The sequence below is a fragment of the Euleptes europaea genome, chromosome 15 (genome assembly GCF_029931775.1).
Source record: "Euleptes europaea isolate rEulEur1 chromosome 15, rEulEur1.hap1, whole genome shotgun sequence".
In the NCBI taxonomy this organism is placed as follows: Eukaryota; Metazoa; Chordata; class Lepidosauria; order Squamata; family Sphaerodactylidae; genus Euleptes; species Euleptes europaea.
In genome coordinates this window covers 24,206,005-24,228,781 of record NC_079326.1, presented here as the reverse complement: position 1 = coordinate 24,228,781, position 22,777 = coordinate 24,206,005, and the positions used below count along the sequence as shown (strand labels likewise).

The 22,777-nt window shown below is 41.0% G+C and overlaps 1 protein-coding gene across 2 annotated transcripts in view; it reads left to right on the top strand.

Moving 5' to 3' along the window:
- GTDC1 (glycosyltransferase like domain containing 1) overlaps positions 1-22,777 on the top strand; it is a 226,920-nt gene that overhangs the window by 68,585 nt on the left and 135,558 nt on the right. For both annotated transcript variants that reach the window (XM_056861446.1, XM_056861445.1), the window contains exon 3: positions 19,853-20,020. In XM_056861446.1, coding sequence (XP_056717424.1) covers positions 19,853-20,020 — 168 coding nt within the window. The remainder of the gene's footprint in view (positions 1-19,852; positions 20,021-22,777) is intronic.

The following is a 22,777-nucleotide window of genomic DNA, read 5'->3' as shown; positions in this document are numbered from 1 at the left end:
GTTAGCTATAGAGCTTAGTTTTGACCTAACCTAATTCGCTGGGTCACCGAGTACCAGCCTATAATCAGCCAGCTGCGATTCATAACTTAATCTTGTTTGGAATTGTTCTGCAGGAGAGCTTGACCCCCAACCAGTTTTTCCCTTTCACCCAGCTGATTACAGTGGAAGACAAAACACAGAAAATGAGAAGCCGGAAGACTTTCATTTGAAACCTGGTAAAAGTTGTTTGTAGAGTGAAGTGAGCAAAAGCCAAGGTAAGAAAGGCAGTATTAGGTTGTAGGAATGGACTCTATGGACTCCTTTATGGCTTGGGAGCTGTTATGGCATGACTCCTACCTGCTCCACAAAGGAAGCAGAAGAAATCCTGGGCCACCTGCGAGAATCCAACATGGTAGCTTCTCCTCACATTATCATCTCATCCAGAAATTGGGACAGTATTAATATGGGAATTCACTATGCCACAAACGTCTCCAAAAGGCCTAGTTATCTTTCTGCCTCATTGAAGGAAGAGTTGTTCAGTGGTTGCCACAGCACAAAAAACAACAGTAGTTTCAAAGGGAAAGAGGAGGGTAGAAGATACCTGAAGATAGAAGCAATATCATAAAAAAAAGATGGTTCAAAATTGAAATTTTATTTTGACATTGGACCTTTACACGCTGAAGGTGTTGGAAGAGGTATACTGAAATACAGTTGTAGGATTGGTTGGTGTGGCTGTTGCCCTGGAGGTTCCAGCAAAGACCGTACGCTGCCATGCTTGTGTTTAGAGTAGGCTGCAAAAACTTCAGCTAGATGAAAATGTATGTCTGTTTTCAACCACTATCCCTACCCCTGGTTCCCCGGTATAACAGTATGTGTACAAGCCATGGCACACCAGTTGAATCTCATTAACGGTGTCATATGTTAAAATGAGGCTGAAGGAAATTTTCCAGTATTGAAATAATGATTTATATTGTTAGTGAAGTTACTCACTGGGCTGTTTGCCTACAGCAAAAAATAAAAGAGATCAGAGAGGAGATGCTACGTGACCTAGGACTAAGCCAGCATATTAATGGTCAGATGTTACAGGCTTTAGTTCAGCGAAATCTTGAATCACAATTATGTACTAGATAGATGTTGAGCTTAAAAAAAGAAGAAGATAGCTCAATTGATTGATGGTGTTTTTCTGTACTTGTGACATTTAAATGGATTTGGGGTGGGTTATTATAATAGCTTATTGTTTTATTCAGGCTAGCTAAAGAATGTGATGCTTTGTGTACACATTTTTTTCATGTAAAGAGGAGGAAAAGCCTCTTTTAAGCTACATAGCTGTACATAGCATCTTTTCAAGAGCAAGAGTGAACTTTAAATGGACTGCATAGGGTTCCTAAGTATAAGGGCAGAAGCAGACACTGGAGAAGCAGTTGGGCTGCCTACCTAAGGAAAGCAATAGTGCTCCATTATGATGGCAAGAAAGAGAACTAGAGGACAAAATCCTGGGGATCAGTGGAATTAGGAAAATCTTCTGATTTGTTTTCCTATGATGTTTTGAGGTAGGGTCTTGATGGTACAAGGAAGGCTAGAGGGGAGCCTTAGTAGCTCTCAGCTGTCCTGGTGATACTGCAGGAGCTTTGTGGGTTATCTCCCATTTCCTGTTTAGAGAAGTGCCAAAGGGAGGCATTGGAAAACACCTCTCTCATGGAATATTACAGGGACCTCTAGGACAATCTCTGTGTCCTGGTAGGATGGGCCAAGAGTCCCTTTGCAGCAGTGGACCCTGGACCCTCCGCTAGGCCATGGGCTTTGGCAGCTGCCTGATCATGCTGATCCTTGACTCTGGCCCTGAGATACCAAACAAGAAATTGTTCTGTTTGTTTAAGCATAATGGTTTAAATATGATGGTATTTTATAAGTGCACGGTGGTGCGACTTCATTTTGGACTCCTTTCTGTCCTTGACCATTTATTATACTGAGTGACATAAAAGGCCATAGAGAACTTCCTTAATATTTCTGTGGATGCTCTCTGGTTTTAGATATGGCTGTATGTTGAATGCTCCCAATTTACACGAATGAGTGGCCTCCAGATAAATGTAACTGCATTATGATGATCACTTTTTGCCCCTCTATAGAGAATTTATCTTCACATAGGGAAAAATTGCATCCGTGGAGCACCTCTGATGGGGTTCGTTGAAGTAAATGAGACTTAAGCATGGAACATCTCAATTTCTTTACCATCTCAGTATGTCTAGTATACAGTGAAACTCCAAATCCAAATGCCATCAACAATTGTGCTATGCAATCCTCAAAGTATCCTTAACATTTCTACCCTTCTTTTGCTTGAACAAGGTTGCAATCTTGGCTGAACTCCAGGTTCTGTGAATTAGAACACTGACTGATTTTAAAATGTTAATGGAGTTACTAAAGCAGTATTGTTGTGGAACACATGCAACACATAGAAAACTGACATTTGGTACACATATGGATTTGGATCGTACAGTGCTGTTACTCCAGTGTAGCAGCAGTAAATGCCAGCTGGATAGCAGTTGGTGGAGGGAAGGAAGGCAATTTCTACTGATTGCCCCTTCCACTGCAGAAGCCTACTTTGCCCTTACACTGTTCCTGAGGTCCATTGACCCTTAGGAGCAGAATTTTGTGGGGCTGAGAAGTAGGGGAGAAGCAGGAAACGACTGCTGCCCAGGTTTCACTCTGCTGGCAGTCCTTAAGATCCAGCTTATAGTTCATGATATCTAATTACCAATTGCTGGAAATGTTTGGAAGTATGACGCGATGTCATGAGTTTCAAACCAGGCACACTAAAGTCTTCTCCTACCTAATAGTTCCCAGCTCTCTTATAGAGAGGAAACGGAGCCACAGATTAAAAGGAATATTAGAATCTGTGGAGTTTCCCCTTCACACATTAAAACCGTGCTTACCTTACTAGAGAGGGGGGACTTTCCATTTTGCATCCAGGAATGTATCTGGGTTTGCAGAATGCAAGCAACATTAACTAATAAGGTAAGAGTCTTTTTTGTATCTGTTGTAAAAATCTGTTTTGCACAACAGCTAAGTTTTTGTGTACTTTCTCCAATTTCTATACTTCTAATTGAGCCCACTGTAATGACATTTCTGTAATAATTACTTGTCCAACAGCTTTTATTGATCACATTTGATTACAACACAGAGCATTTTCTTCAGGAAAAAAAAAGAACCAGGCAAACAAAGCAATTTGCTTTAATTTTGCCTTAATTTAAGTATAATAAAAGTAGGAAATCTAATGTCATCAGAGCCCGTTTATGGCCTATGAAATAATTGCATTGATAGCACAGCACGATGCCAAAATCTCAGAATTACAAGGAAAGTTTACAGAAGTCTGATTCTGTATTTTAAATGCATTACTTTAATTTTCCTAAAATGTAATGATTAGCTTTTAAAAGACGCCTGCCTTTTAAAAGGTAATTGCCCATCTCTGGTTCAGAATCCCTATAAATGGATTCAACAGGGCATCTCTAAAACTTTTGTTATGAGGGCTGTTGTTGTTATAGCAGGAAGCCTGACGTAGGATGCAATCCTGAGCACACTTAGCAGGGAGTACGTTCCCTGGGACTCTGTGGTACTTATTTCTGAGTGACCGTGCCTAGGATTGCGCTGGCAAAACAGTCTCATTTAAGTTTAACTAAACCCTGTACATTACTTGGCAGTTGTTTCTTTTGTGCATGGCTCTTGGAGCTCGCTGGGGCTCAAATGGCGCAACACAGATCATGCAAATCGTTCTCACGCTGCTGGAGTGCAGTGGCTTCCTCGAGGAGGAGTATGCCTGGCTCATGGGCCAGCCACATGAAAGGAGCAGTTTTAAAGACCAGATGAGCTAAAGCTGGGCTAAGTTAGGCTTATGTGTGAGCTTCAAAGGTTATGGAATAGCATCGTTATTTAAAATAAAAACTGATTTTATTAATAACACCTGAACCAAGTTATTACTCAGAGAGGAAGCAGAGAGATAAACATTGCTAAATGCATTCCACACTTAACACAAAGGGAGTAAAGATTATCTTAAACTTGGATATGTACATTGTGTAGGTATTGTATGTTCCCTGGGAGAGATGGAAACAGGCAACCATCTTTCTCCTCCTTGCGCTGTATATTTTGCAGTATCCAAAACAGGTTCACCATACCTTGGGATTTACTGCTGATATGTTTTGGACAACATGCAGAAATCTAGCTTGCTGAAAGACTTATAAAAGTAGGGTTCCAAGCTCCTTATACCTTACTCCTTCAAGGCCCCAGTTGTACTCATAATGGCAAAAGCCATGGAACGATGGGGGGTGGGGTGAAAAAAGGACAATCTTGGTTGTAAGAATCTTCTCCAGCATATACGAGAAAACAGCTGCTGTTCACTATTTCACTGTGATTTATTACGCTGCTTTTATTTTTCAAGTAGAAATGACCGTAAAGAGGACATGGTCTCAATGAGGAACACATATAAGGCATATGACAGTTGACTTTTTAGAGGAAAGGAGATTCCCAGAGCCTATATTTGATTAGGGTCTGTAAAATGTGTTCATTTTGTTTTAATTGTCTAGGATAGTAGGTAGGATAGTAGGTCAACCCAGTGTGTGGCTGCTGTAAAAAAGGCAAATTCCATGCTGGCCATAATTAGACGAGGAATAGAGAATAAAACTGCTGATATCATACTTCCCTTGCACAAATCTGTGGTGAGACCACACTTGGAATACTGTGTACAGTTCTAGTCACCACACCTAAAAAAGGATATTACAGAGCTTGAGAAGGTGCAGAAAAGAGCAACCAAAATGATTAGGGGACTAGAACAACTGTCCTACGGGGAGCGGTTAAGACGCTTAGGGCTGTTTAGCTTGGAAAGAAGGCGGCTAAGGGGAGACATGATAGAGGTCTATAAAATTAAGCATGGTTTGGAGAGAGTGGACAGGGAGAAATTTTTCTCCCTCTCCCATAATACTAGAACACGGGGTCATCTGCTAAAGTTGGAGGGTGAGAGATTCAAAACAGATAAAAGGAAGTATTTTTTCACACAACGCAAAGTTAAATTGTGGAACTCCCTGCCCCAGGATGTGGTGATGGCTGCCAGCTTGGAGGGCTTTAAGAGGGGAGTGGACATATTCTTGGAGGAGAGGGGTATTCATGGCTGTTAGTTAGAATGGATACTAGTCATGCTGCATACCTATTCTCTCTAGTATCAGAGGAGCATGCCTATTATATTGGGTGCGGTGGAACACCGGCAGGATGGTGCTGCTGCACTCGTCTTGTTTGTGGCTTCCTAGAGGCACCTGGTTGGCCACTGTGTGAACAGACTGCTGGACTTGATGGGCCTTGGTCTGATCCAGAGGGCCTTTCTTATGTTCTTATATAGCTGATAGGTTTTTGCAATTCCACAGAGAGACACATGACAAACTGCAGTGATTCGAGAATTTATTACATTAATTGAATCATAACATGGACATCACAGTCCTTTGCATATTTACTTGGAAGCAGAGTGGTAAGCTGCAGTACTGAGTCCAAGCTCTGCTCACGACCTGAGTTCGATCCCGACAGAAGTTGGTTTCAGGTAGCTGGCTCCAGGTTGACTCAGCCTCCTATCCTTCCGAGGTCGGCAAAACGAGTACCCAGCTCTCTGGGGGTAAAAGGAAGATGACTGGGGAAGGCACTGGCAAACCACCCCGTAAACAAAGTCTGCCTAGAAATGTGACGGATGTGACGTCACCCCATGGGTCAGGAATGACCCGGTGCTTGCACAGGGGACCTTTACCTTTTTAAGTCCTATTGAGTTCACTAAAGCTTACTCTCAACTAAGTGTATATAGATAGTAACCTTAATCTGCAATGGCACTAGTTGAAGTAACAGCTGCATTGGAAGATGTTAGGTTATTCTAACTTTTGTTTCCTTTGGTATGCTTTAAAACTGCTCATTTCACTAGGCAGAAAACATATGCTATATGCGTAAGGGAGATGACAGAGATTGCCAGCAGCGTAATGATATAACCTAATTTGTTACATTAAAAGGAATAATTAGAATAATAAATAAGCTAAACAATAACAAGATGTTGTTTTAGCTGCTTGTCACCATTGTTGTTAGAGGTGCTGTTTTGGGTTAAAATGTCTCTGATAAAGAAATTTGCTTTACCTCAGGAAAATTCTGGTACAAAGGCAATTGTATATAGCGTTCCTCTACTTTGTAAAAATACTATAATTAATTAAAAATTTGAAATATATAGAACATAAGGTTCAGAAAAGTCTGGTCATGAACTTAATTTAGGATTTGCTATTATGCCCTGCAGTAATTCAGTTAATAATGGTTTTATTACATTATCAGAATGTTTTATACTTCTGGTTCTCCCAATGTTAGGACTGTCCAATGTATTTCATAAACATTGGAGATAATCTGCTAATCCCCTTGTTGACTGGCATGAATGATCCCCCTCCCTCAGGAGTCTGTCAAGTCGTGTTCATCTGAACTTGGCTACATCACCCAACCCAATAACTTCCCCAAGACAGCCCCCATGCAAATGAAACCCATAATCTAGACTTCCACATTTCACATGCAAAGGAATTGACAGAAGAGGAAGAAGAGTTGGTTTTTATATGCCGACTCTCTCTACCTTTTAAGGAGAATCAAACTGGCTTACAGTCACCTTCCCTTCCCCTCCCCACAACAGACACCCTGTGAGGTAGTTGGGGCTGAGAGAGTTCAGAGAGAGCTGTGACTAGCCCAAGGTCACCCAGCTGGCTTCATGTGGAGGAGTGGGGAAACCAACCCAGTTCATCAGATTAGAGTACGCCGCTCATATGGAGGAGTGGGGAATCAAATCCGGTTCTCCAGATTAGAGTCCACCACTCTTAAACCACTACACCACGCTGGGATACAACAAAACAAGGCCTTCGCTTTTTACTTTTTTACTTCACTTTTTTCTTAAGTGTTTCAGGGTGAATGTCTCCGAATGGTTTTCCAGTGCAATGGGCACACATTTAAGTTTCTGTTCTATTGCTCTGCTTAAATCACTTCTCTGTGCTCCAAATATAGGTTTGCATCAGCGAAGTGATCTATGTTCAGTTCAAGGCTAAAAAACAGAAAGGTCTGTTAACAGACAGCATGGTAAGGCTGTGATCCCTATGTATAGAAAGTCCAGTCTGTGGAACTATGAGGTTTCACTTTTCAATCACACTTGTTTTTTTCTTTGCTTTTTAATGTGGACAGAAGTAAGTAAAGGTAAAGGTCCCCTGTGCATGCACCAGGTCATTCCTGACCCATGGGGTGATGTCACATCCCGATGTTTACTAGGCAGACTTTGTTTGCGGAATGGTTTGCCAGTGCCTTCCCCAGTCATCTTCCCTTTACCCCCAGCAAGCTGGGTCCTCATTTGACCAACCTCGGAAGGATGGAAGGCTGAGTCAACCTTGAGCCGGCTACTTGAAACCAACTTCCATTGGGATCGAACTCAGGTCATAAGTTTGGACTGCAATACTGGATATTTGTATGATTTGAAAGAGTACTGACAGTTTGTATAATCAGAGTATTGTGTGTGTGTATGCCTAGGCTACATAATGGCTGTTCTGATTTGTTCTTTGGATGTCCTGATTTAAAAATACACACACATTCTAGGATATTTCACATACAAAATTGCTGGTTATGGTGGAGAAAGTTCCGCATACTTGCTGCAAAGTTGTTTGCCAGTGACGTATTTTCAGCCATGCTCTGCTAACAAACTGCATATTGCTTGCTACTGACAAACCTGTGATAGGCATCATATGCCTCAAGAATAAGAAGTTCCTCAAGCAATATACCCACGACAGCAGTTTGGAGAAACAAGCCTTCTCTCTTTCTCCCCCTCTCTCACATGTTATATTTTGGCACATCGTAAAAGCAGGTAGCATATCCACTACCTGCTGTTGAAAGTGTTGAAGATACTGAATTATTTATTCTATCTCTACGTTATCCAAAATCGTTTTGGGTAGTTTGACACATCTTGATATTCCATATGGATACTTCATGGTGATAGAGTTGCCAGCTGCTCAGGTTTTGTGACAGCCTCAGATTTTCAAGGCCTGTCTGAGCTTTCTTGGGAGAATCCTGTTCCTCCCCACCCCCATTTACCTCGTTCTTATAAAGTGGGGAATGCTATGCAGTAGTGCAATCATTTGGAGGGGAGCCTGTTTGAATTTACTGATACAAAGAAGAAGGTTCAAATATTCCAGAATGTTCCAAAATTATTTGAGCAAAACTGTAATGAAAAATAGTTTCCACAAACTCAAAAAGTACTACAGATTTCGACGTAGTGTACATACATGCTGTTGAATGGACATTAAAAATAATTCTTCACTTTACCTCGGGAAGATTCCGGTACAAAGACAACTGTATATAGCAGGGTCTTACAGTTTGCTTTATATTTTAGGCAGCAAAAGCAGAATACTCTGAGTTGGAGCTACCCAGCTTTTCCACTGGTGAAAAAATAGTAACTACCAAAAAAGTTATGCTGGGAGTGATGGGACATGCATGGATAAAAACCATGTGGGAGAGGGGCTGTAATAAGAAGAACTGGGCAAGAGCATAAAACTTGTTGGAATCCAACCCTATGTTTTGACAGTTCCAGACACTTTGCAAGAAACAGTCAGTGGGTTTACCCTACGACCCTCTTCTTTTAAACCTTGCATGTTCCTTAAGTGTAAGGAACCCTCTGCTAGTCTAAGAGGTTCTTCTGCCAGGAGAAGAGCCTTTTGCGTTGGTGGAAGGCTTCTTAGGGCTATAATGTTAGGTGAACAAAGTAATCCGATATAACCCAGTATGTATGAATTTCAATTCATGTACATTTCTAGTTCTAGAGGCTGGGAGCATGGACCAGTACTTTTCTGCCGTACATCCTTAGAGCATCAACAACTTTTCCACCTTTGTTTCTTCCATATATTCAGGGATGCATACAGGAAATGCTATACTCTTCTCATGTCAACAGTGCAGGTGAAACATCTGAATTGCAGCAAACTGATTTCTAGATTTTGCTTTACAATAATATAGTTGCAAGTGTTAGGTATAATGTTTTTTTTTAATCCTCTTTGTAATATCCTCTTATTGCCACTATCTTCCAAGCATGGAAAAATGTTGCAAGAATTGGACCATGTGTGACTAAGATTGCCTTGGTATGGTGGCAGAAAAACAACCTTTGTTTTGCTTAGAGCCAGCATGGTGTAGTGGTTAAGAGCAGTGGTTTGGAGCAGTGGACTCTGATCTGGAGAACCGGGTTTGATTCCCCACTCCTCCACATGAGCGGCGGAGGCTAATCTGGGGTACTGGATTTGTTTCCCCACTCCTCCACACGAAGCCAGCTGGGTGACCTTGGGCAAGTCATTCTCTCTCAGTGCTGCCTACCTCACAAGGTGTCAGTTGTGGGGAGGGGAAGGTGATTGTAAGCCAGTTTGATTCTGCCTTGAGTGGTAGAGAAAGTCGGCATATAAAAACCAACTCTTCTTCTTAGTTAGTTTTCTATGAAGCTATTCCTTTCAGTGAGACTTCTATACATACAACTGTGTGTAAGACATATCTTTGGGCTGGGTGATGATACACTTTAGATAGGTAAACCTATTTGTGTGTTCAGGTAAACACATGAATTCTCTGATCAACTGAAGCTAGTCCAATAAAGAGAAATAGTCACCTTATGTTATTTGATATCTCCTTTTGGGTAGGAAAGAAGGTAACTTAGCTGCTGATGGAGAAGCATCACAACCTAAAAGTGAAAATGTATATCTGCCAGGAATTAATTGTGGCTAAACTCCACTACAAAGGGAAGAGAAAATTATTACCACTCTCTTCATAAAATTCAGGAAGCTTGAATGAAGTTACCTAAAAATAAAAGCCTTCTTTTACAGGCTTTTTAGTTCCATTTAAAAGACTTTCTCTCAAATTGTTTAAAAGTTTACTTCTTGATGTTACAACTTTATAGAAAAATAGTTGTCTGATTAGCTATTGATTGGAACTGCTCTTGGTCTCACTTGAATGGAAGGGTATCAAAACTGCACTAGAGAGTTAGCAGCAGATATCAAATCCATCTTTACTGGCCTCCCCATCCCGCCCCCACTCTTGAAATCTGTGGGGGGCTGATCTCCTGATATTTATTATGCTGTGGCACCTAGGTATTTGTATGGCCATCTGAGTAGTAATGATTTATTAAGATTATGGTTTTAATGATGCCGACAATTTTATATACTGGATATATTTATGTTTTTCATCGTTGTTACCTGCCCTGAGCCTGGCTCGCTGGGGACGAGGGTGGGCTATAAATTTGAAAAATAAATAAGTAAGCGCCACAGTGTACCTCAGACAAAGACCAAAGTTTTGTATCCAAGGACAGTTACTTTTATCTCACTCACATGAACACCTCTGTGAAACTGGGATGGGGTTATCCCTTTTCTGCTTTCTATACAGTGTCCTTTTTTGTAGGAAAGCCTGGTGGAGTATAGTTGATGCAATTTTTAAAATGTGTAACGGGGACATGACGGTAATGTGAAATTTGTCTACAATCTTAACAAGGTAAAGGTCCCCTGTGCAAGCACCGGGTCATTCCTGACCCATGGGTTGACGTCACATCTTGACTTTTCCTAGTCAGACTTTTGTTTTTTTATGGGGTGGTTTGTTGTTGCCTTCCCCAGTCATCTTCCCTTTACCCCCAGCAAGCTGGATACTCATTTGACCGACCTCGGAAGGATGGAAGGCTGAGTCAACCTTGAGCCGGATACCTGAAACTGACTTCCATCGGGATTTTATAATCTTATGTACTGTCTATAATCTTATGTACTGCTATACTCTTTGTGTTGTGTGGCATAATCTCTTGGGATCTAAAGGGTCAAGTAAACAACTCTCCTTTGGACCTTTTTTCTCCTACCTACCAGTGCAGTCTTATTTTCTTCCTGTGTAGCATAATCACCTTTTTTTGGGGGGTGGGGGACCACCTTAATTAAGGATGATCAAAGTAGTGGTGGTGCTGGTGACTATGGCAAGTGTGAGGCATTAATGTATGGAATTAAAAAACAGGCCTTTGCCTACAGCTGAACAACTTATTACTGCTTCTGCTGAAGCAACCAGGTAGATCAGCATGAAGGGACTGTACGGTTTGCTAGTACATTTTTGTTGAGAGAGCGTGAAAACAGGAGAAATCTTTATTTCTATTAATATCCAAGAATGTTATAAAAACTCAGCCATTAGCCACAAAAACAGCACTTTGCTACTTGATTTAAGAGATATTATCTCCAGTAGGAAAAAAACCCCAAACTATTCTGTACTTTCAATCACCCATAGTTGATGCCGCAACATCAAAGCCTTGTTTCATCTGCATTTCCAAACTAGTGTGGTATAGACAGCGTAGTGGTTGGGAGTGTTAAAGGAAGACCCGAGCGACCTGGATTCAGATTTCTGCTTGACATGAGACTTACTGATTAAACTACCTGCTAAACTACCTCACCAGGAAGTTGTCAGGATAACATGGAGGAGGGGAGACCCAGGTGTGGTATCCTGAGCTTGTTGGAGAAAGGGCGGGATAAAAATGCACTGAAATAAATAGAGTTGACAGGATATTAAGTGGAGATGCAATGGAACATAACAGGAGGGGGGTCACAAAGTAGCCTCTCTTTGGTTCTTGTAGGTTATCCGGGCTGTGTAACTGTGGTCTTGGTATTTTATTACTTGGTCTTGGACAGTGTCCTTCAGTGTTACTCCTCTGAAGATGCCTGCCACAGCTGCTGGCAAAACATCAGGAAAGAAAATACCAAGACCACGGTCACACAGCCCGGATAACCTACAAGAACTAATGAACTCTGACCATGAAAGCCTTCGACAATATTTAGCCTCTCTTTCTTTACTAACACTGTTCCTCTGCTCACACCCATGGCCACTTAAAAGGATATGTACTGCTGCATGTGACAACTAGTTTGAAATTTGTTCTTCAGGACCCACACTAAAATAATGAAGTCATTAATACAGTTTTACTTTGAAAATGACTGTGTTTCCAATTTGCTTCTGGACTCAATTCAGGGTGCTGGTATTGACCTTTAAAGCCCTGGGCAGCCTTGGACCAGCATACCTTAAGGACTGTCTTCCCCCATAGGAACCTATCCGCTCACTCTGGTCATCCTCAGAGGCCTGCTTTGATTGCCCCCGCCATCTTAGGCAAGACATGTGATGTAGTGGTTAAGAGCGGTGGACTCTAATCTGGAGAACTAAATCTGGCCTAAATCTGAAAATTAGCTTGATTATATTTTGGATAAAAGTAGGATTTTTCAAAGAGCTCATATTGATCTGATCAGATATCCCTGAAGTTGGTGGAGAGCCTAATGGAACACCTTCAAAGGGACCAAGATTTGGGCAACTGTTCTGAACATTCCCTCTTCGAGCACGTTGTCTCATAGTCTCTCACATCACTTCTTTACAGAAAAAAGAATGACAAGTTTATAGCATTGGGAGGCTAGGAATTTGAAATAGCAAGGACACCTGGCTGGCGCTCAACTTAGAAAGCCAAACACTAGATCCCTGTACAGGAATGTTGCTTGGATGACAGAAAGAGCAAGGCTGTTCCAGCAAACATTGTCGATTAAATCTATGGCGACATTTTTCTCTCTTTACATTCACTTCCAAAGAACAGAATGCTGTGCCATAAGTTTTGAAACTTGCCCCGTAGTTTTAGAAATGTAATACGCAAAAAGGGAATAACTATATTGATTGACCTATTGTCATATCCAATGCTTGCTTACTGGTTTTGGACCATTCAAAGAGCTCAGCTTATCTCCACCATTGCCATTTAGCAAATCCTACTGAAATATCCTTGAACATGAACAGTAGTAGCTTAAACCTTTTTGGGGGAAGTAGTTCCTACTGACTACAGTTGCCTCTCCCCCTGCTCTCTGAGCAGATCTGAGCACCCTGATCTTTCTTCTTCACAGATTTCATGGGTTACTCCCCCCCCCCATAGTGGGCTTTAACCTTATCTCCTCATCCCTTTCTTCAGGCTTTGTGCAACCATGCTCACAAACACACACACACAGCCTCTGCTGCTTTTCTTTCCCCTCTGTCTCCTCTGTCTGTTCCCTCAGGCATGTTGAAGTTTGTTTCATTTGAAAAGCTTACGCTGATGTTGCATCTTCAGAAGAGCAACTCAGCATCATCAGAACTGGCCTTTCACCAAGATCATCCTTGAAGGCCATGCTCCCAACTGCTCTTACCTTCATATGTTAGATAGTTAATGACTAGGACTAAGTTCTTTTCTGATAGATACCTCTCCCCAGGCATATTCAAATGGAACCTAATGTGTTGTCATCGTTAAAATATGGTGTATGTACTGCGTCCGATGTTTTGGCTGGTAGCATAGGGACCTCTGACTTCGCATGTTTCAGTTCCCACACTGCCAAGGTAATGCCAGCACCCAGTCAAATCAAATGGGTAAGCCTGCGCATGCAGGAATTGTATGTTTTATCAAAATGTATGTGCAGCTCTAGTTTGCAGTATGCACAATTTTGAGGTATTGTAGCCCCATATACTTCCTAGAGTCCAGAGGGTGAAACAGTATCAGTACATTTAAAAATGACCGTTGACTGGGGAACAGTTTTTCATATGTTCTTCTGGGGAGAAAATCAGCAAAATAAGCATTCAGATGAAAGATGTTTTAAATTGCTTTTTTATATAAAGATGTTTTAAATTGCTTTTTATATAAAAAAAATCAAAAGCCAATCCACATTCTAAAATGAATGAATGAGTTGCAATCCTGAATATTTACTAGTTGTATATTAATATGTACATATAGTAATTACATTGAGAGGAGAAATATTTTTTCATAATACTTAATGTTTGTAAATGTTTATGGAAGTACATAACAAATATAACAAACACATGGACTAATTAAGATGAAAGGGATGACAACCCTTGTGGCTTGTTCTGAAAAATAAAGAACATTACAATAGCAAGACTTAATTATTTTTGTAAACATTTCAAATTACTTTCCGTATTTAAAAAACCTGAATTTCTAAACTATTTTATATTGGTAAACCTTTTTGACGTTTGTACAGACGATTCCAAGCATAAATTAGGCCTCATTTTTTATTTATTATATTATAGACTCTAATATATTATCATTTGCTACTCAACATTGTTGTTTGAATTTTCAAAGTCACATTGTTGAGGCACAAATGGAAAAGCTTTTTGTTATGATTTATATATTCTCGTCATACACAGCATCAAAATATCTTGTATATGTTGATTGAATATTAATATATAATTAATAATTGAGTATTTAAGTAATCTTTTATGTTTTATGTATGAATAATGCTACTTGATGTATAAGTACTATTTTCCCCCCAAAAAACAGGACCCCACCCCCGCCAATCCATATCTTCAACTTGGAGGTTTGTTTTGACTTGGAAAATTAGGATATTGGTCCTGTTTTATACATGAACGTATAAGGCTACTTTATATGAGTCAGGCCATTGGTTTATCAAGATCAATATTATCCATTCTGACAGGCAATGGCTTTCCAATTTTCCAACTTTTCTAAGTATTCTAATTATTTTCCAACTTTTCTAATTATCAGGTACCGTACCTAAGATCATTTTTAAGAGCCCCGTGGTGCAGAGTGGTAAGCTGCACTACTGCAGTCTAAACTCTGCTCACGACCCAAGTTCGATCCCAACGGAAGTTGGTTTCAGGTGGCTGGCTCAAGGTTGACTCAGCCTTCCATCCTTCCCAGGTCGGTAAAATGAGGACCCAGCTTGCTGGGGATAAAGGGAAGACGACTGGGGAAGGCAATGGGAAACCACCCTGTAAACAAAATCTGCCTAGAAAAGGTTGGGATGTGACGTCACCCCATGGGTCAGGAATGACCCGGTGCTTGCACAGGGGACCTTTACCTTTTTAAGATCATTTTTACTTCATATTCTAGAGCATCCCCAGGGCATAGCTGTCCAGAGGTACTCAGTTCTACCGTGTATCTCCAGTTAGGTATGCCTGCTTCCCACAGCCTGTTTCCTCCTTCTCTCCTCCCACTAATAGTGGATGTGGAAGTTTTAGTACTTGAAAAATGACCCTAGAAACCAATTGCAGAAGCATGTCTTGCTTACCTCCAAATGGTAAAGATAATATAAGTAGGAAGCTGTTGATCTTGGTAGGAGCCATGGCTAACTGCTCTTCCATCAGTATGACCTTACACTATCAGGGCTTTCTGGTTCTCAGCTAAGTCTGCCATTACTAATGTCATGGTGCAGCAGCAACAGAGAAGCAGATACTGCTGTACTCCATTCCTGCAGTTCACTGTTGGAGCAGTGATCTGTGTAAGTATGAGCCAAGGGAGTAAGTAGTTCATGGAATGAAACAATTCATTCTCAGACACATTACTGGTGCCCTCCAATGCCATGCATAAGTATTTGCACCACTTATCTATGGGGTACTGGTGGTGGCGATGGGTAAAAAAATGTCAGTCTTTCATTTCAAAATGAAAAATAAGACACTGGGGGGGTCATAAGAACATAAGAAAGGCCATGCTGGATCAGACCAAAGTCCATCAAGTCCAGCAGTCTGTTCACACAGTGGCTAACCAGGTTCCCTAGCTATCAGGTAGATTGTACACCTGCTTTCCAAGAAACGGGTTGGGCTTGGAGCTACAGCTGTCCGGATCAGCCCGAGCATCTAAAGCTGCTGCCTCTTAAGTAGGAATGAACCACTGAATGTCCCATGTAGGTATACTCTACCACTCAAAGTGGCAGAGATATTGAGTTGTTTTAAAGTTTACATTGTGAAGACAGCCATATATGTGTATAGATTTGTGTGGATCTAATGGATTGCATGTGTGCTTGATGGGCATAAAAGCCTGAAATAGTTAATTCACTCCCATCTTCAAGTACTTGAATGGCTGTCTTAGAGAGGATAGTGTGGAGTTGTTTTCTGTTGCCCCAGAAGGTTGGACCAGAACCAGCGGGCTGAAATTAAATCGAAAGAGTTTATGGCTAAACATTAGGAAGAACTTTCTGACAGTTAAAGCAATTCCTCAGTGGAACAGGCTTCCTCTGGGGGTGGTGAGTTCTCCTTTGGAGGTTTTTAAGCAGAGGCTAGATGGCCATCTGTCAACAATGCTGATTTTGTACACTTAGGCAGTTCATGAGAAGGAGGGCCGAAAGGGTTGCTTCAGTGTTTGGCTCTCGTGACCCTTTCTTACATGCCCAGGAAAATGCCGATCGCCACTTTGGTATCAGGAAGCAATTTTCCTCCAGGCCAGATTGGCCAGGGATCCTGGGGGAATTTTTTTTGGCCATCTTCTAAGCATGGACTTAGGATCACTGGGGGTGTGGGGGGAAGGTACTTGTGAATTTCCTGCATTGTGCTGGGGGTTGAACTAGGTGACGCTGGTGGTATCTTCCAACTCTATGATTCTATGAATTTGGGCCACTCTACTTGTACCAATTATGGGCAAATTCTGGTTGTGCTGGAAAAACCATGTGAACCACTAGACTATTGTAAACTATTTGGCATCCTTGTGTGTTGATTACTTAGGGGAGATGATCACTTAATAAATGCCAGTGTGTGTCTTCCCCCCCCCCTTTTTGTAGCGCGGTTTAGAGTATGAGGGAAAATGCTTTCCGCATTAACATTTTGTAATGTTGATCAAGTTGGATAAGAATAATGTTAACAGCAGTTTAAATGTACTCTTATTTTGTGAGATAACGTGCTAATGATGTAGCTGTTTTAATTTGACTTTAGCAGACAGTTTAAATATAGGTTTCCCTTACAGAGACAAAAGTTGCAATTTAAAGCTCTTTGGTGGTCTAAAAACAGCTTAATTCTCTACTAGCATGGTAATAAGTACTAATCCAGCTTATGCAGTGATTGTAGTATGTCATGTTTGTGAAAGATTGCCTAACTAGGTTTTTTTCTGGATTTTATGTTAATTTTTTTTTTTTAAAAAAAAATTGAATGTAAAACCTTATAGCATCTTTATGCTGAGATAAACTGTTCAATTTAACTTGTGCTCAAGCGGCAGCTGTCAGGAATTATCATGTTCCCAGTGTTCTTGCTATCACCTTGCGTCCTTACCTCCCGGAAAGACTCAGTGGGATGATAAAGCTCACCTTGTTAGGATTTATTACCGAAATAATAACCTGAGGTAAAATGCAAGTTGATGTCACATGGAATGACAGCTGACATATATTTATGTCATGGCCTACATTATAATAGCAAACTTTCCTTCCCTTCCCTGGAGCGAGGTGTTAAATGCAAGTGTTCTTCCTCATATCCTCCAATGCTCTGCTCAGGAGTCCATTAGACACACAGTTCTTCTGTGGAAATGATTACAGTGACGTATATTGTCAGGCATTGTTTAAGTTTTAAACTGTGGCTCCACAGCAGTAAGGAACAGGCTTGCGGGACAGCTCTGGGTACATACACAACGCAAGCCTTTATTCTCACATAAAAAGGAAGAACGTACATTTGGATAAAACCGATTACAAATAAATAAAATTGGATAAAACCACTCCAAATCAGCCATTAAGGAAAGCTACACACCATTCACGATACCTCATTGCTAGCTGTAAGAATCATGCTACTGATTCAATTGTTTTTGGGTTTTGTATGGTCATAAGATAGGATGTCCTTATTTCACCAGAGAGCCATTCCCTGTTTACGAACAGTGGGTCAATGAACTGGGATCAGCTACAAACTGATGTGTATAGTGTATATGCGTATAGTGTTATGAGAAATGAAACATTTATTTTACTGTTATTGTCATTTTATTTGATTAAACCTATAACCCGTCCTCCCCAGCAACGCTGAGCTAAGGGCGGCGCACAACACATTTAAAACATCACTTGTAATTAAAACATTCTTAAATAAAAATTTGCCCTGTAAAAACTCATTTTGGCGCATTTTGGCCCATAGACTACAGCAGATAATCAGCTAACACCCTCCCCCCAGCAATGATCTACAGAAGAAACGAGGTGGGCTTGGGAGGCCAGTGATGGATGGAAAACTGTAGCTGACCTCAATGAGACCAGGGGTCCTGGTTTCATTAGAAAGGCTATTCCACCAGGCAGGGGCCAGGGCAGAGAAGGGCAGCCGAATACTTACAATAGGAACATTTTTTTAAAGATAGTTGTAGTTGGCTGGAGATTCCTTATAGATCAGGGAAGCTGAATTCTACAAATGAATGATGACAGAATGGTTACAGAAATAGGTTTGGATCTGGCATCAAAATACAGTTCAAAAAATTCTTGACAGAGCAAGCGGAGAAAGGACAATTATGCTATGAATGCAGCGAGGCCCTTTGTGCCCCATGGCTGATAACGGCACCATAAGGGACCCCTCTGTTGATCAGGCCCTGTCTCCATAGATTTGGAAAGTCTGCCAAGGGGGGCTGTCTGAGAAGGGGACCAAGTGAGACGGGCCTGTGGAATGGCATGTGGAATGGGATTCTTTCAGTGGATTTTCTTGGAACAAAGAAGCACTGTGATGTGGGGAGTCTTGGCTAGAAATAAGGGAAAGCCCTTAAGCAGTGGACAAGTGTTTTTTCCAAGGCAATATAAGGGTAGTTGTTGCAGCTGAGGCATAGGCCATGGGCATGGGAGGTGAGGAAGGTGGAGTTGTCTACTTCCACCCTGGAACACATGAAGCTGCCTTATACTGAATAAGACTCTTGGTCCATCAAAGTCTGTATTGTCTCCTCAGACCAGCAGCGGCTCTCCAGGGTCTCAGGCAGGGGTCTTTCACATCACCTACCTGCCTAGTCCCTTTAACTGGAGATGCCGGGGATTGAACCTGGGTCTTTCTGCATGCCAAGCAGATGCTCTACCACTGAGCCACAGCCTGAACCCTGTGTGTGCTGTGACAACTGCTATAGTGAAACTCCACTTAGTTTTTTTTCATAGGATAAGCCATTCGGATAGCAGGCACTGCTTGTAATAAGGTTGTTTAGAACTGTACCCTAAATAAAAGGTTTTATAACAGATGCCGAAGATGGAAAGAGAGAATCTTGAATCATGATTTGCTTGCATCATTAACCTGGGGAGTGGGTTTGTTTTGTGGCAGTGCTGGAGATAGAAGGAAGCTTTTAAGTGAGGAGTTATATGTGTTTTACCTGAACCGAAGGAGGCTTTCTCTTACAAATTAAAATTGTGACTTATTGTGCTGTCTGTTTCACATTAAGTACTCGTTTAATTGCCTTTAATTGCATTTCAGGTAGGGAGGTTGACTTTACTGGTGGCATTTGTATTTGTGCCCTACAAAAAGAAGGAAAATGGCCAGTCCCTCTGACTCTGCTCACAGCATTGTGGTAATGGATGGGACGAAATGAACAAAACAGTGAAGGCTGCTGGATAATATTTAATAAAAATAGAAGGAAGTGTGAGCGTGAAAAATAAAGACTGCACTAGGTATGTCTATTGCATAAATCAAAAGGTTTTGTGTCATAACACGAACATGTGCCATACCAGCTCATATACTGAATTTCAGTAGTTGGTTGCATAAAGAAGTAATGAAACTGGCAAGCAGAGTATTCCCCAGTCAGCCTTATCTTTGTTCCATTTGTCCTTCAGACGCAGCTTTTCTTGCGTTTTTCAATAAAACCCATCCAGCTTTTTTTTTTTTTTTTTTTGCATCTCTCTGTAACTGAGCTGAGGAAACCAATGAGATTCAGAGCATTTCTAGTCGAGTCCGTAGCAGCTGTTTTTCAAGAGATCAAAACTTCGAATGCTGCTACATGGTATTAAGGCTTAGCCACTGATGTGTCCCTATAGGGGTTATGTTTTTCTTGTGGGGAGCGCGGTGGGAGGGAAAGGGTGAAGGGTGACACTTTTCAGCAGGCTCGTAGACAGTAAACACTGCTTTCCTTGTTTCTTAGGATCCTCTTTGCCAGCTCGGTGCTTAACCTGACTGAAATCGTTGCCCTTCGGCCTGACCTTGGCAAATTGAAAAAGGTCCTTTACTTCCATGAGAACCAATTGATATATCCTGTCCAGAAATGTCAGGAGAGGGACTTCCAGTATGGATACAACCAGATTCTTTCATGGTAGGTGCTTCTAACACACCCTTGTGTTGGTTTAGCATTCTCTTTTATGGAAATCCCTTCAGAGTGTGTGTTTTCAAATAAAAATGCAAGGACCACTACACAGAAGCCAATAATTGGTGGCAGGCAGATGCATATGCATGCAGTTGTGTGAGAGTATCGAGTTCTATAGTATACACAGGTAGTAGAATAAGAACCACAGAGAACTATACCTAAATGCTGGAACTCTGGTAAATTGCACTAATTTTCAGTTATATACCTCATTCATACTACACACAAGATGCTTTTGCTTTGAAAGCACTTAACAAAGGGGCAGTTAATCAGCGCTGGCTTAGCAATAGCTTTTATTGCATCCAGCTGAAATTAAAATAGAGGTTTTCAAGAGAGTAAACAAAAATTAAAATGTACTGCAGCAGTGTTTTTTAGGGAGAGAGGGTAGTAAACATACCAGATAAATCCTAACGTTTCTTTCATTGCATATTCACAAATTGTGCAGTGGTAAAACACCCAGACATTTAAAAGGCTGTGGCCCTTTATTGTTACTTAAAACAAACATATTTCCCGAATATAAGTTAATGAAAGAAGTTAATAACAGCTACCCTGAAAAGCTTTGTGATTAGGCATCATGCAACCCTTAAAGAAACTGCAAATTTGAATTGGCTTGAATTGAAATAAATTCATTTACTTGGTCTGTTTCGCATATTTGTTATTAGGAGAATTATTATAAGCCTAGATTGAGCATTTTAAAGCTAGATGTATAACATCTGCAACTTTGCTTTATAACTCAGATGAAAGAAAATAATGATCCTTATATAGTTGAGCGTTTTTGTAGCTCCAGTTCTGCTTCCGTTTGCAAAATGTTTGTTTTTGCAGTAGCAATATTCTGAAAATATAATGAAATGGCTGTGCCTTAAAATGGTTCTTAAAAATAAATGGCAGCCTATATAAAATACTCTTCTCAGTTGCTGCTGCAACCAGTGTATAGAGCATGACTTCTCTTTGAAACAAAATGCTGTTTCTTTAGTTTGAAATGCTGTTATTTTCCTCATTCCATTGATTTTGCTTTGACCCTCAGAATTTGTTGTTTGACTCTATGTAAATGGTAGGACCTGTTTGGTAGGACAACGATTATACTATAGTGTGGGTTTTAACATACTGCTTCAGGGATGATGGACGGATAAGATCTCATGCAGCAACCTTATGCACCTGGACAGGTATTGGAGGAGCAGAGAGGGAAGCACACTCTCAGTTTCCTCCTCTTTGAAATTAGCCTTGAAAGGGGATTGTTGCTTTTGGATTGGGTCCTACTGGCTTTTCCACTTGGTCATGCCCCATTGCTCACTGCACTGTGCATCCATTCTTACGTGGCTTTTGACCATATGGCCCAGCAATCCCTGTCCTAGCCTTTTCCTGTAGTCGAAACAGATTCTTCCTCTGCCTTCCACCATTGGGAAATTTGGTAGGATCCAGTGCATTATAAGGGATAGGAGGAAGGGGAATAGGGTATCTGGACCCGGAACAGGTTCTCTCCCCTCCCCCTGTGGCCTGATATTTAATCTTGGCGTGGAAGGCATTTAATCCTCAGCTTCAATGAATCTATGTAGACCAAATTATCTTGGGGTTAATTCTCGTTTGCATCATCCAGCCATGTGATAAGGTAAATGTTACCATGCATCAGCTACAAACGTGGGACACGAAGGTTGCCTGTACCCACCCTGTGTCTGTGTGCAGTAGTGGGTGCACAGACTTCTGCTATGCTTGCAACCCTTTGGATCTATGATGAAGTGTTAAGATATTATAATATTAACAAGCAATTTACTATCCTGTCTTAATAAAGAAGACCCCAAAGAACAGAGATTTTAATGTTTAAGTCTAGAATTTTCATACATATGTGTCTGTTCCTATCCCCTTGGTGTTGGTCGAAAGGAATTTGTCAAAAAAAGTAGGAGAAAACCCCAAATTTAATTCCTCCTTTAAAATGTTTAGGGATCTCAAGTTTTACATTCCTTCTTTTGTTGACCACATTCAGTTAGCTAGTAAGCAATTGTGGGTGATTTCATCAACAAACCTCCATATTCTCTGTTTGTTTTTGTGATACTAAGTAGCATGTGTTCATTTTTAACTTTGTGGACTGAGTTTTGGCAGTCATACACTAACTGTAGCGTCTCAATATCATGAAAGATATTATAAAGAAAAAAAAACAAGCAAGCATGTCATTAATTCTGTCTTTACATGTGTGACAGGAACAAACATGCAAAGTTTTTGGGACCCCCCTTCCCCCCAATTCATTCATTTTGTCCCCACCTATTAGTTCAGACACCAAAGAAATAGGTTCGCTCACTGGTTGTTTTAGTTGAACGAAAACGTGCTGTTAAAAAATAACAATGTGAGATTTCAGAAAGAATGTGAGATTTCAGAAAATGGTTCCACTTCAGTTGTCTAGCTGAAAAGCGTTAGAGCTTTCTTCAAATGCTTTCTTGCTGTTGCTGCTGACTCCTGCTGTTTTTGTGGGCAGTGTCAGTTTTCTTATGAGAATTGCCAGGCTGAATGACTTTAGCCCTGGGCTGACAATCAAACTGGTTATGTTTTGAGTGGGAACAGATCTGCTAGTCTTGCCCTTCACCTCTGTGTGCCAATCCTGACTTCTGCAGGGGTGGGGCCTGCATGTCTCAGTACCAAATGCATAAACTGCACATTTCCAGGGTTAGATTGCGTATGCAGAGCCTACAGATATTGGGGTGTGCAATGCATAGGCTCTTG